General features: G+C 33.4%; 1 protein-coding gene across 1 annotated transcript; it reads left to right on the top strand.

Moving 5' to 3' along the window:
- The first annotated feature begins 6,437 nt into the window (after window positions 1-6,437).
- LOC110683786 lies at window positions 6,438-14,583 on the top strand. The gene is made up of 7 exons (XM_021860199.1): window positions 6,438-6,702; window positions 8,622-9,246; window positions 9,325-9,531; window positions 12,605-12,890; window positions 13,251-13,829; window positions 14,142-14,232; window positions 14,322-14,583. Exons 2-7 carry the CDS (start codon window positions 9,076-9,078, stop codon window positions 14,464-14,466), a joined length of 1,479 nt encoding a protein of 492 aa, XP_021715891.1. The 5' UTR covers window positions 6,438-6,702; window positions 8,622-9,075; the 3' UTR covers window positions 14,467-14,583.
- The last annotated feature ends 353 nt before the right edge of the window (window positions 14,584-14,936 follow it).

The raw sequence follows: 14,936 nt of genomic DNA, 5'->3' as shown, positions 1-14,936 counted from the left end.
AACATCAATAGTGCTGCCTTGCGCTTGTCTTCATCCAAACTTGTGTCGCCGATAATCTCCTGAAGGTGGTCAAAATCATTGACAGCCTCACCAAAAATATCATGGCAATGCTTGTCGCTGTAATCTTTGAGAAGGACGGGAGTCCCATCAATCTTGATCCTAGCTAGGAATAATACATCTTCAAGTGTTATTCCTAGAACATTCCCTCGAATGTTGAACGTGTTGGAAATGGGATTGTAATATTTCACCAGCTTTGACAAAAGTGGTGTTGGAATCGTGGATTTGGGTAGGGTTAGTAGGTTGTACAAACCTCCTTTTGACAAGCAATCCTCGAGAAACGGCTGAGAAGTTTCACGTAATATATTTTCTGTATCACTAAGGGTAGTGAGCTTGCCGACGAATTTATAGTTGTGCTCCATTCCCTGGTAAATGACAAACACATACAAAGCCCATTAGGCCAAATAAAAATCTTCAGTATATGATTTAACATAGTAAACTAAAGATAAGCATAACAGCAGTGAATAAAACTGCATGCATGAACTGCATCAATAATGAACTTGCATCAATAACCGAGAAGTTGGAATTTGTAAATTTTAAAGGTGTCATCTTTATGATGTATTTGGTTAATGAATGTCAAAGTTGAATTTCTTTATGTTCAAAGACTAGCAATCTTATGTGGAGGAAATTGAGAACAAGGGACAAATTGTTTGATTTTGGAGTTGTGGAATCTGCAGATTGCCCTCTTTGTGGTTTGGAGGATGAATCTATGGATCATTTGTTTTTTGCTTGTCCTTATAGTCAGAAGTGTTGTGCTATAACTGCAGCTTCTACTACTGTGCCTGTTGATCTGTCTAATCTGGATGCTTGTCTTTCTAGCTTGAATGCAGTAAGGGGGAGATTTAAAGCGATAATCGGAATTCATATTTTAGTACAATAGTAAAGATGGCCACTACTATTTACAAGTGCAGGTTAACTTCATTTTTTGTACTTGAAACTAAAACTTTTTTTTGTTAAATATTAATCAATTACACTAACTCTCTTGAATCTAGGTGAAGGCTTCAGGACTTGGAAATCAACCCATAAGGTAATTCCCAAAGCTGTTTTCAAAATTTAACAAAACTCAACTACAAGTACCTACAAACATAAAGCTGTTTTCAAAATTTAACAAAACTCAACTACAACTACAAGTACCTACAAAGAAAATGCGATCAACTTAATTTGGGTAAGACATAACTCGGCCAAGACAACTCCCTAACCACAAGGACATAACCTAAGCTCGTCTTCAAACGAGTAGAACTCGTAACTTTTGATGTTATTTCTCTGTCACATAAAATTTAATAAGATATAACATTAAAAAAAGGGAAAAATAAACAAATATCATTCCAAAACAGATGAGCATTTCTGATACTGATATCTGTGTGTTGTGCAGGACTAAAAGTGAGTCTTTGACTCATTTGTTCTTTGGTTGTTCTGTTATCAAGCTAATCTGGGACAAGGTCAGAAGCTGGTTGCCTAGCTGCTTCTGTAATACCTGGCCAAGTTAGACTTATATAATATATAATATACAAAGAATGACCAAATTTTTATCAAAAATGTCCATAATGTTACTTGATAACCAAATTAAGCTTGCACTGCAGGCTTACACTTGCAATCAATATGTCATTTTATTTATACGTGTAATTTAAAATATCTTTAATATCTTCATAAACCATCTTACATGTTACTTTAAAAAAAATCCCTCCACTTTTTTTTTACCAGATATATAATAATCATAATAATTTCTAAAAGATATTGCAATTTTAATGATCACTAAAATAACAATATCAACCTTTCAATTAAAAAAAATTAATTAACCAAAACCTATCTATTCTACTCGTAAGCAAAATTATTAAAATGAATATAGCCAATATTAGTGTACAATGAATATAGCATATCATATAGAAAAAAAATATTATTACCATATCATAACATATCAAAAAAATATTGTAAAAAAATAAAAATAAATTAATTAAAAAAATAAAAAGTAAAAAATAAAAATATTGTAGTGCTTATATATATTTTGACTTAATTACTACCTATCATAACATATCAATATTATAGCGTATCAACAATAAAATATACAATAATAAGTAACACCTTAAAAGAAATGAAAACAAACTTACAATAAAATAGACAAAACTAACAAACTAACATACATGTGAATGAAAACGATGAAAAAAGAAGACAATTTAAATGTAAAGATGGTGAGATTTTTACGATAAGGAAAATAATCTCATACCTAAATTGGAAATATTATTATTATAATTATTATATGATATGATATAAAAGATAATAATATCCTCGTAAAAAAAACATATGTGAGTGAAAACGATGAAAAACGAAGACTATTTAAATAAAAGGATGGTGAGATTTTTACGGTAAGGAAAATAATCTCATACCTAAATTAGAAATATTATTATTGTATGATATGATATAAAAAGATACTAATATTCTCATAAAATAAAAATAAAAAGATACTAATATCTTATTTTATAATATTTTTACTCTGACATAATATTTGGGTTCTTTGCAAATATTATAGTGATTAAGCATATACTCTTATGATATTAAAGATATAGAAAATATTTTATGATCCTCTATCCTTTATAATATACAAAATATTTTTCTTGTCTGATTATTTTTATTATAGTTAAGATTGAGTATAAATTCTTTCTTTATTTATTTTTTATAATTATGTAATAATAATTATATTATATTATAAGATAAGCGAATCAGGGAGTGACAAATGTCAGCTCCACGTTGATCTGCTTGTCTTATAGTATAGGATATATAGATACTAATAAAGCAAAACACAGATGATGTCATCAATGCATATGTGGCGGCCTTTCATTAAAAAAATTCCCGCCAAAAGCATTGAAGACATCGTAAATAAAATTATTTTTTTTCAAAAAAAAAACGACAACTACATGCCAACTCACTCTATCTTAAATTAAATCCGGGAAAAAAAATTAAATTCAATTAAATAAACTATAAAAAAAGGATATATCCCATCTTACTTTATTTTAAATTAAATCTAAATAACAATAACTATTAAAAAACAACTATATCCCATCAAAACAATATGAAAAAAACAACTATATCCCACCTAAAAAACAACAACTATATCCTATATTAGTACTATTAAATCAACAACTTATATACGAAGTATAAACTTTAAATTTATAAGAATTGTATAACTTGAATAAAAAAAGACATAACAACTGCTATTCTATCTTATTATCACTTTAACTTTGTCTAAAAATAAATTAGTATATTATAAAATTGTTTTTTTTCCAAACCGTGCATTTTAATTTATTCCTCTCAAACAAGTTTCTTACTCTAATCTTTCAAACAAATTTCAACTTCAAATCATGTGTGTTTTTTCATTTGAAATTCTATTATAATTATTTTGGAGACAAAAAGCAGATGGTGCTGCCCATGGAATAGATAATAAACACTTCATTTTCTTATTCAATCTTCATTGAGAAAATATAATTAGGAAGCGAGAGATTTCTCGAATGAAGATTGGTCCTAAGTCAATCGCCCTAAGTCACCCTTTTCGGGGAACTTCCCCAAAATCCCTGATAGACTATAAAAAAAACAAAAATTAGGGATGAGCAAAAAAAACGTATTAAAAGAATTGTTAAAATCGTATTAAAACCGTACTAAAATTAAGGATGAGCAAAAAAACTGGGTACCCGGTCTGGTACCTGGAACCGGCTTGGAACCGGCGGGTCCAGAACCGGTTGTGACTAGTTCCGGTTGCGGGTAGAAATTTTTAGGACCCGGTACCCGGCGGGTACCCGGTTATACAAGTTTCATGCCCGGGTATGCCATATATGCTTGCGTTTTTTATGTAATTATACAGTTTGTATTAACATTTTTGTTCATATGACATGTGTGTTAGTGTGTAGTGGCCCAAATAAAAAGAAGGCCCACTACTATATTTCTACGAAGTACTCCGTACAAGTTTATAAAGAAAATCCTAAAGTATAATATCTCTTTTTCCTAAAGCATAATAACACTCTTCTCTTTTTCATCTTTAATGTGGACGAAGCTGGAGTCCTAGATGCACTATAGGAGATTGGTCGAGGTGTCAGGTGGCTTAAGAATTCGGAGCGCCCTGATGAAGTGAAAGATAAGTCCAAGTGGTGCAGATACCACAACGACCATGGCCATTTAACGGAAGAATGTAATGCTCTAAAGAAGGAGGTTGCCTAGCAGCTGAAGAAAGGTCTCCTTAATTAATCATCTGTTGGACAAGAAGGGTAAAGGAGCTGAGCAACCGAAAGAAGTTGAGTCAGGTGTTCCACCACCTCCCCTAGCTAATGCCAAGGTGATCCACGTGATATGTGTCGGATCTGAAATTTGTGGTCTCACATATTCTGCTGCTAAGAGATTCGCTAGAAGTGACTGCCTTGATACTTAATACATAGAGCCTCAATGTCGAGGACTCGATAAGGAGGAGCAATATCGAGGACTCGATAAGGAGGAGCAAAGACATGCATCTTTATAGTTGAACGAGACAAATCTCAAAGGGAAGTTATAAATATAGGAGTATGTTTTTTTAGGATCCGATACGATTTTAGCTGAGTCAGGTGGTCCACCACCTCCCCTAGCTAATGCCAAGGTGATCCACGTGATATGTGGCGGATCTGAAATTTGTGGTCTCACATATTCTGCTGCTAAGAGATTCGCTAGAAGTGACTGCCGTGGGGTAACGCAGGTACCGATAGAGCAACGTAGACTTCTTGGAGTTAGCCCTTTTGCCATGACCAATCATCCACTGATGTCGCTACTTCAAATCATGTGTGTTTTTTCATTTGAAATTCTATTATAATTATTTTGGAGATAAAATACAGATGGTGCTGGCCATGGAATAGATAATCAAGTGATATTCTATTATACCACAACGACTATGGCCACTTGACGGAAGAATGTAACGCTCTGAAGAAGGAGGTTGTCTGGCAGCTGAAGAATGTAATGCTTTCGTGGCTTTTTTGCTTTTATTGTTTTCGTCATTTTATTGTTTTATTGTTTTGGCCGACACGGTACTCTTTGGAAGACGGAGACTCGGATTAGGCCACCCAAGCTGGCGAGGCTGCACAGAACCAAGTTGCTAGGAACCCGGCCAATACCATATATGGTTTGTCATTACCTTCACAATTTTATTGTCTTAGCTTCATTCAAGCATTGGTCTTTATTCAATACTAGGATTAGTATTGTAGTTTCTGTTTCACTTGGCTTTATATATCTACTTGTAGACTTGTAATAGCATTTATATTACTGTGTGTATAATTCTATTAATCGAAGCTTCCACATGATGGTGTCTGTTTTGCACATTTGATTTCATAGATTTGAAACAAATACCAATTATATTACAGGTTGAATAGATAACTGCCACATCCTCTGCTTATATTGGGCTACATGGTCAACCGGGTTGGTAGTCCCATCGTACAACATAATCAGATAGAACATTTAAATTTGAATTTCTTCCCAAAACGGAAGCAGCGAATTGTAACTTGAAGCCTCGTTCCATCGCCAATTTCTCCGGATTGGTGAACAAGTTCTACCAGCAGTTTGCCAATAGCTGAACCTTGAAGAAGTAGTCTAGCGATCTGTACAGGACCACCCAGAAGCCCGGAGAATCTACCCAGTACTACCTTGACTGGTTCACCAAGGAGATGATCCACATTCCGAAACCTGGATCTGCCCACAGCCTTTGAGGCCATGGGTCGGGTCGGGCCAGTCTTGACACAAAAAAATAAGACCCTATATTCGGGGCGGGCCGGGCTTGAGGTTGTCCAGAGTCCTAAAATATTTGAGCGGGTTTTTTCAGGCCGGGCCCAGAAAATTAACTAAATTACATGAAATTTCATTCCCAAAGTCCGCCCAAAATTTGGGTCGGGCCGGACCAAGTTTGATCAGCTCTAGAAAAAGTACCCAATTTGGCCCTTCCGTATGTAATTAACGGTTTAGCATAAATGCATAATAATATTCTGTCTCGTCAAAAGATAATTCAATTCTCATCAAACAATCTAATAATCTAATAACCTATACTAAAGCAATCCCCACCCCTTCATATTTTCCCTCCCAAATTTCCCTCCCATTCCCACCCTATTATTATTATTATTATTATTATTATATTATTTATATTTATTATTGCATAGAAATTTTAAGAAACATTTAATTAGGTTAATAATTGTACTTTGGATAAAACTTTAAACATTTATTAATTGATATACATATATAATTCTATTTATTATCACAAATAAAACATTATTATGAAATAATCACATTTAAAAAAATAAGTTTTGACTTTATTTACGGTATTTCGTATTTTATTTAAAAGTCGAGCATTTGCTCGGGTATTATCTAGTTTTCAAAATAATTCAATTTTCTAACAATTTTTAAAATAATTCAGTTTTCTAACAATTTTCAAACATTTCAATTCTCAACTCCACAACTCACGCCGATTCTCAATCAACACCCTCAGTACGCCGATTCTCAATCAACACCCTCAGTCAACTCCACTACTCACGCCGATTCTCAATCAACACCCTCAATCAACACCCTCAAAACACACCCCCGATTCGCCGGCCACCGCTCAACTCACGCCGCTCAACTCACACCGCTCAACTCCGCTTTTGTAACTTTTTCAAGGTAATTTATTTATTTCCGAGTTTTATTATTTATTCAACCTTTCAATTTGTTATTTATTCTAACTTTCAATTTGTTAAAATGCGAAATCAAACTTTCAATTTGTTATTTATTCAACAGTGATTATGAACAAATGAGCACAAATATGACAATTACAATTACAATGATTGCAGTAATTGCTGAAATTCCTTCCTACTTTCAATGTGTTATTTATTCAAGCTGAAATTGAAGCGGAAAGACCAGTTTGTTAGATTCTTGTTATTGGGTTGGATTGTTGTTGGTTGTATTGTTCAGTTTATAGTAGTAAAAAAAATAGACTAGTAAAAAAAAATTGCACCTAAAAATGATGAAGCCTTGATTATGTTCTCTTAGGCTTGAACCACCCATTTTTTCTTGTCTTAGCTTGGAATTAAGCTTGAAATTGATGAAAGATTCATGCTTGAACACACAAACAAGCATGAATTCATGCTTAAACTTGACCTATTCTGTAACAGTGCTTAGTTCTACAAAATTTCAAAGCAGCTCAACTAAGATTGAAAATTCAAGTTCAAGCATGTTTATTGTTCTATCTTGCTTTAAGATTGACTAATTTTGCTCTATCTTGCTTGTTTATTGTTGTCAAAACATGCTTGAATTTTCTCACATATGTATGACAGTTTGGCTTAAACTTGAGCAAAGTTGATAATGTCCCATAATAAGAAATTCCTAGCTCTCCAAATTAAGTACATTGCAACATTGATGACAGCGTAACAGAAAGCTTTCTGAAATTTAGTTTTAGAACTCCTTTGCACCTTCCTAAAGCTGTGAACATAGGTATTACAGAAGCAGCTAGGCAACCAGCTTCTGACCTTGTCCCAGATTAGCTTGATAACAGAACAACCAAAGAACAAATGAGTCAAAGACTCGCTTTTAGTCCTGCACAACACACAGATATCAGTATCAGAAATGCTCATCTGTTTTGGAATGATATTTGTTTATTTTTCCCTTTTTTTAATGTTATATCTTATTAAATTTTATGTGACAGAGAAATAACATCAAAAGTTACGAGTTCTACTCGTTTGAAGACGAGCTTAGGTTATGTCCTTGTGGTTAGGGAGTTGTCTTGGCCGAGTTATGTCTTACCCAAATTAAGTTGATCGCATTTTCTTTGTAGGTACTTGTAGTTGTAGTTGAGTTTTGTTAATTTTTGAAAACAGCTTTATGTTTGTAGGTACTTGTAGTTGAGTTTTGTTAAATTTTGAAAACAGCTTTGGGAATTACCTTATGGGTTGATTTCCAAGTCCTGAAGCCTTCACCTAGATTCAAGAGAGTTAGTGTAATTGATTAATATTTAACAAAAAAAAGTTTTAGTTTCAAGTACAAAAAATGAAGTTAACCTGCACTTGTAAATAGTAGTGGCCATCTTTACTATTGTACTAAAATATGAATTCCGATTATCGCTTTAAATCTCCCCCTTACTGCATTCAAGCTAGAAAGACAAGCATCCAGATTAGACAGATCAACAGGCACAGTAGTAGAAGCTGCAGTTATAGCACAACACTTCTGACTATAAGGACAAGCAAAAAACAAATGATCCATAGATTCATCCTCCAAACCACAAAGAGGGCAATCTGCAGATTCCACAACTCCAAAATCAAACAATTTGTCCCTTGTTCTCAATTTCCTCCACATAAGATTGCTAGTCTTTGAACATAAAGAAATTCAACTTTGACATTCATTAACCAAATACATCATAAAGATGACACCTTTAAAATTTACAAATTCCAACTTCTCGGTTATTGATGCAAGTTCATTATTGATGCAGTTCATGCATGCAGTTTTATTCACTGCTGTTATGCTTATCTTTAGTTTACTATGTTAAATCATATACTGAAGATTTTTATTTGGCCTAATGGGCTTTGTATGTGTTTGTCATTTACCAGGGAATGGAGCACAACTATAAATTCGTCGGCAAGCTCACTACCCTTAGTGATACAGAAAATATATTACGTGAAACTTCTCAGCCGTTTCTCGAGGATTGCTTGTCAAAAGGAGGTTTGTACAACCTACTAACCCTACCCAAATCCACGATTCCAACACCACTTTTGTCAAAGCTGGTGAAATATTACAATCCCATTTCCAACACGTTCAACATTCGAGGGAATGTTCTAGGAATAACACTTGAAGATGTATTATTCCTAGCTAGGATCAAGATTGATGGGACTCCCGTCCTTCTCAAAGATTACAGCGACAAGCATTGCCATGATATTTTTGGTGAGGCTGTCAATGATTTTGACCACCTTCAGGAGATTATCGGCGACACAAGTTTGGATGAAGACAAGCGCAAGGCAGCACTATTGATGTTAATAGTGCAATGCGCTATAATGCCGTCTCACCATGGGAATCACTTTTATCCCGCATTTTTCGAGGTCCTCAGCGATCCAGATGGGACATGTGGGACTTATGCATGGGGGGCCGGCATGCTTGCCTTCCTCCAACATCATTTGGAGAAGTTATTTGTGGAGAATACTTCCGAGAAAACAGATATATTGTGGTTGGCTAATACTGGTAAGCTTCTTTTTTTTTTAATCAATCTTTATTTTATGAAATTTATTATTTAAAAATTAATGTGATTGTACTTTACAGTGTTTCTTCTTCGTACGAATCCCGAAGTTGTGGGATTCTATAGGCCTCACATCTGTGAGGGAAGAGATGGAGGCGGGGCAATTAGCTCAACACCCATTCCCAATGAGGTGGATACTGGAGAAGCTGGCAGTCTCCACCCTTGGAAAAGATCAACGGGGGGGTTACCTCAAGAAGATGGACCCTGTTTTCAAAAATCTTGAAGATCAGGTACTAACTAGTTTTTTACCCGGCTTTGCCCGGTGATGTTTTATTTGCTTAATTATCATGTTTACAATACATTTGAAGTGGTTATTAGGATAAAATTTCATATTATCTTAATTAAGCTTGCTTATGTTTGTGCTTGACTCCGTCCTTTTCCATTAAAAATCATACCTTTATATATAAATACCAAGTGATATATGACATTACGACAATAACAATATATACTTGCAACATGTTGTAGAATAGGAGTAGCAAACCAATATTGTGAAAAACCAAATTCATAGATCACAATCTCAATTATTATATACATCCCTCTCCATATACCATGAGCTTCAAAGAGTCTACGACCTAACAATGACACAAGGTCACACAAAACATTCTATTTTTGCAAAGTTTAAACCACCAATGTTTATTCAGTGTTTAAAACAAACCATAGCTACAAGAAATAGATCAAACTAAATAACATCATCATTGGTTGAACTTCATATCGATGCAAGACCCCGAGATCTCTAGTAAAGATACTCCTTGCCACCACCCTAGCTAGCTGTTGTTGTAATGAATGTAACCCTTATCATAGTTCATATCCACTTGTCACTGCTACTCTTGTCATAGTTCTTCCTTGTAACTTTCCCCTGCCTGAGGACATTATTTCCTCTATTTCTTGGTTTGATTTTCCCATCAGGGTGTTAGCAATACACTCAGTGTTCCGCCTAGTTTTTGCCCCAAACCTACTGTGGTTGCTAATGTGCCAGATGTGCCTCCTAAATCAACAAATCAATCTTTCAATCAATCAATAAATTCCTTTAATACAGCATGTCAGTAACATGATTAATTCTCTATTTTCATTAACTTCCTCATTCATTAGTCAATCAATTACTATGATAATTGATAAAAAAATATTCACATTAAAAAAAATCCACTTCCTTGGTGGGTATAAATACACACATAATTCACATTGCTTTCTTTTATTCTACGTACTAATAACAATTCTTTTTCTCTTCTTTTGTTCTCTAATTCTAATGTTGTCGATTGTGTTTGCAACAATTTTCTTTATGATTTTTTCACTTTTCAAACATTGTTTACCGATATTATAATTTTGCATGCTTGTGTTTGTTAGAAAATTTCACTTTAATCTATTTTTATTGACTCTTGTAAAACCCTTATCAATTTCTTGGTTCATATTAGATTATTATTTATTTATATTTTTTTATACTAACACATTCATTTATATTTTTTTATACAATATTAAAATCCATCATCAAGATTAAAATTCATATATTAACTATTTTATTAAAATTGAGTATTAAGTTTAAAAAACATCGCATGGCGTGTAAATTAGACCAATATTATTTAAAACCGAACATTTGATCGGACAATTAACTTGTGGTAACAACAAATGATAACCGCAGAGGACTACAGTGCTACCGCTTGAATAACTTGACATTTATATGCCGCTTACTTTGACCTTATTTCACCTTAGAATCCTTAGATTACACTGTACTCTGGTGCTTTCTTTCCCAGCTCAAATGCCCTCAAACTTGCTCTAATTTCTTTCACTTATTTTTTATTTGCTCTGATCATTGTTCGTCATTTCTCGTTTCACTCTTTTCAATTGCTTTTATGTAAGTTTTCTCAATTCATCTTTGAATTTCCTTCAATTTAAAGTTTATTTTCATATGCTTTTGTTTTGCTGGGGTTTTCAAATAGCTTGCATGTGTAACTACTTGCTTGGTTCTCAATTCACAGTTTGTCATGTTAATTTTCATGTACAGTATTCAATTTGTAGTGCTTTTGATCGATTTAGATGACAGAGCCTAATGCATGCAAACAATTTTTATTTTTTTAGGTTTCATAAAAAAAAGGGTGTTGGTAAATTTACTTCACTATACATTTATGTGATCATAATAAAAAAATTATATACTCCCTCGGTTCCACTAAATTCATGCCCTAAGGCCATAAGGGAAATCGACACTATTCATTAGTAGTCAAAATAAATATAAGAATAGTCAGGTGGAGTCTTGTTAAAATCGTATTAACAACTAGTTTATTAAATTTCAATTTTTATAATTTTACTCATGTACAATTAAAGATATTTGACTTACAACCTGTTTGGTTGAATATTAGTAAAGGAAGAGAAGAGAAAGGAAAAGAAGAGAAAGGAAGGGAAAGGAAAGGAAGAGAAAACAAGCTTATTTTCCAATGTTTGGTTCAAATAAATGAAGTGAAAGAAATTCAGCTTATTTTCTTAGACATTAATAAAGGAATGACGGAAAGTGTTATATTTTCTTCCACTTCCTTTCCCACCATTTCCTCTCTACCAAACAGACTCTTAGAAATTGTGCATTGACAAACGTGTAAGAAATCGAGGATTGCACACAATTTTTAAGAAACGGGGAAGTATTATTTATTAATTCTCACTTTATTTTAAAAAATATCTTAAATCATTGATTCATGCAACTTGTCGTATATATTGAACAAGTTAAATAAGCACTACATTTGAAAACTTTCAATTAAAAATTAAATTGACGTGACTTATTTTACTTGACATATTAAACATGTTATCTTATAAAAAAAAATCTAAGATAAAAAATTGTCTATCAAATAACTTCAAATATCAAAATAATATTTTTTTATACTAATTATATTTTAAAATTTAATTGTTGATTATTGTTCAGTAATTTCTATTATAAGTCAAATATACTCAAACTCTTTCCTTTTGTTTAAAATCTCTATTAAAGGATTGAGCCTATTACACATACAAAAAAAATTTAATTGTTGATTATTGTTTAGTAATTTCTATTATAAGTCAAATATACTCAAACTCTTTCCTTTTGTTTAAAATCTCTATTAAAGGATTGAGCCTATTACACATACAAAAAATTTAAAATAATTTTAAATGGTCTATCTTAGTCAGTATCTGATTCTGTTTGAAGACATTGCTTCAAATTATCATTGCAGTGTAAGAAGATAGGAGTAATCAATATGAAACTAACTAAGAAGATAGTAGTAATCAGTATGAAACTAAATTTTTGAATTGTAATTTTTTAACCAAGAAATGTTGATGGATTTTTATGTGCAGGAAGTTATGGACTTTATCAAAGAAGAAAGTATGATTAGCTGCTCAAAATTATCTGTGTCTTCTCCTTTTGCTGTGCCACGAAAAGCATGTACTAAGCCTTTTCACTGCAAAAGACGCCTGGATTTTGATGACACATCTTTTCTCGGAAAAAGAAGCCGAGTTGGTGATGAAATGGGGTTTTCTGAAAGTACACAGCAGGATTCAAATCTTAATGCAAGAATTACTGTCCCTATTGATGACTTGGGGAAACAAAAGGAAGAAATCCCTGAACCACCTCTTGAGATTGGTATGTGACCTCTAACCTTGGATGCAAATTTTATCTTCATTTCTGTTTCGTTACAACTATATTACAATTTCATAACATTTTGAGACCAAACACTACAAATCATGTGACAAGAAAAAATTAAGTCAAAGTTGAACAACTATAAATGGATGAAGCATGAAAGTTAAAATGGAGTACGTGACCAAAACTGTACGTACCTACTTAAGAGTTAAGACTTGCCTATAAGGTTTTACTAGTATGAACTAGCATGTTCCATCCCTAATTGATTAAGTGATACTTGATGGTTTTACACTTTTACTTAAGCATTTAAACATAGTCCAATCGAAAATTGATATGCATTGAATCAAAATAATTTGTTCTCAGGGTACTTAAAGAATAAGGAGCAAGATGAACCAGAGATACTCCATAAATGTTTAACGTTGTTGCAGCCAAATGTTGGCTCAGCTAGTGAGTATGTCTCAAGTGATGACGGAGAAGAAATAATGGTGTCTGAGAAAGAAAACAGGAAAGACGCTTTTGTGGTGGGACCACCAACCCCCTCTCCAACAAGGAGAAAGCGTGCGAAGCCTACCATGAAAATTCAGAAAAATAAAATGGAAGAAGTCTCAGAATTGTTTGCTCATTCGCATTATTTAACTCGTTCAATTATGGAGCAAGTGTTGATAGCTATTGAAAAAGATAAAGATAAAATGGTAAGTCGTACACGAATAGGCCGTGTGCTGAAGTTGCATAACAAAAGAGTCTCCCCAAACTCGAAAAACCAGCTATCATTGAAAAAAACAAAGGATGCAAATAAAGTATGGCAAGCTTTGATGAAGAAAGCTATCGCTGAGAGTTGTGACACAGTCTTTGAAAAAGACGGGACCGTCTCAGTGGAAGATAATTCATTAATCTTCCACAGAAAGGTGAAATCATTCATATCCAAAGTGGGTACCATTCAGGGTGAGCAATCAGCTTAGCATGTTTTTGGTGATTGATTGACAAGATGTTGATTTCAAAAAATTGTTGTTAGCAGGAGAAGTTTGTTACTTAACTACTGAACTAATCAAGATATATCACTTAAATTCTCCATTTTACTTAAACTGCCTATATGTTAACACCAAAACCTGAGCGAAAGAGACATTCATTAAAAGGAAAATTTCTCGAAAACTATATAATCTTTTGTTTCCTCCAAATTAATATAATCTTGCTTACTTTCACCTAAGTAGCTTGTTATATTTACAGTAAAGTAGCTAATCTTGAATCTCTGCATAGGTAAAAGAGATTATTCTCCATGGAAAGGCTCAGTGTTGGACTCAGTTATTGGTGCTTTATTGACTCAAAGGGTGGGCGACAACTTTTCAAGGTACATATTCTCATATGTTTAAGAACTTTTTCGGGAAACTATTGTAAAAACAGCAGGTTGCAGAAATAACTTTTCAATTCTCGGTGCAGTTCTGCTTTTATGGAACTTGGCGTGATCTTTTCCCAGGACCGTGATTGCGTTGCTTATGGCCGGCATCATCAAATGTTGAGAGATCAAAGAATTAAAGGTGGTCGTGTTTGCCATAATAATCAGGATAAAAAGGGAACAGAATGAAATTGAGTGCTGACAATAAGGAAAGTTTGGATGAGAAGAAAGTGAAAAACTCGATAAAAGGAAAAGTTTCAGGGAAGAGGATGCAATATGGCAGTGTGGATATAGAACGAACCATTAATACGGTTGATTATGTGGATTGGAATGCTGTTAGGCGAGCTAAAGTTGAGGACATCTCGGATGCCATTTTATTAAGAGGCATGAACATTAAGCTAGCTCACCGCATCAAAGTATGTTGTTGGTACAATTGGTACTATTCTAAAAAGAAAAGGTTTTGATATAAGATTTGTTAAACCGGAGTTTCTTGAAAATTATATTTAAACCTAAGTTTATTTTAAAGTGTGAATATATTTTCCTGTTTCTAAGATTCTGTGAATTAGTACATATTATTGAACAGAGGGTATTACATTTGCAGGAATTCCTAGACCGACTTATGAAGGATCACGGGAATTTGGACCTTGAATGGGTTCGAA

Source organism: Chenopodium quinoa, unplaced genomic scaffold, assembly GCF_001683475.1.
Source record: "Chenopodium quinoa cultivar QQ74 unplaced genomic scaffold, ASM168347v1, whole genome shotgun sequence".
Taxonomy (NCBI): domain Eukaryota; kingdom Viridiplantae; phylum Streptophyta; class Magnoliopsida; order Caryophyllales; family Amaranthaceae; genus Chenopodium; species Chenopodium quinoa.
This window is presented reverse-complemented; position numbering and strand designations above follow the sequence as displayed.

Bases quoted from the DNA above. Each gene is read 5' to 3' on its own strand.
- LOC110683786 (XM_021860199.1), top strand. From the start codon at position 9,076: ATGGGAATCACTTTTATCCCGCATTTTTCGAGGTCCTCAGCGATCCAG. The intron at 9,247-9,324 runs GTAAGCTTCTTT...TGTACTTTACAG, and splicing joins ATTGTGGTTGGCTAATACTG to TGTTTCTTCTTCGTACGAAT. The intron at 13,830-14,141 runs GTGAGCAATCAG...ATCTCTGCATAG, and splicing joins CAAAGTGGGTACCATTCAGG to GTAAAAGAGATTATTCTCCA.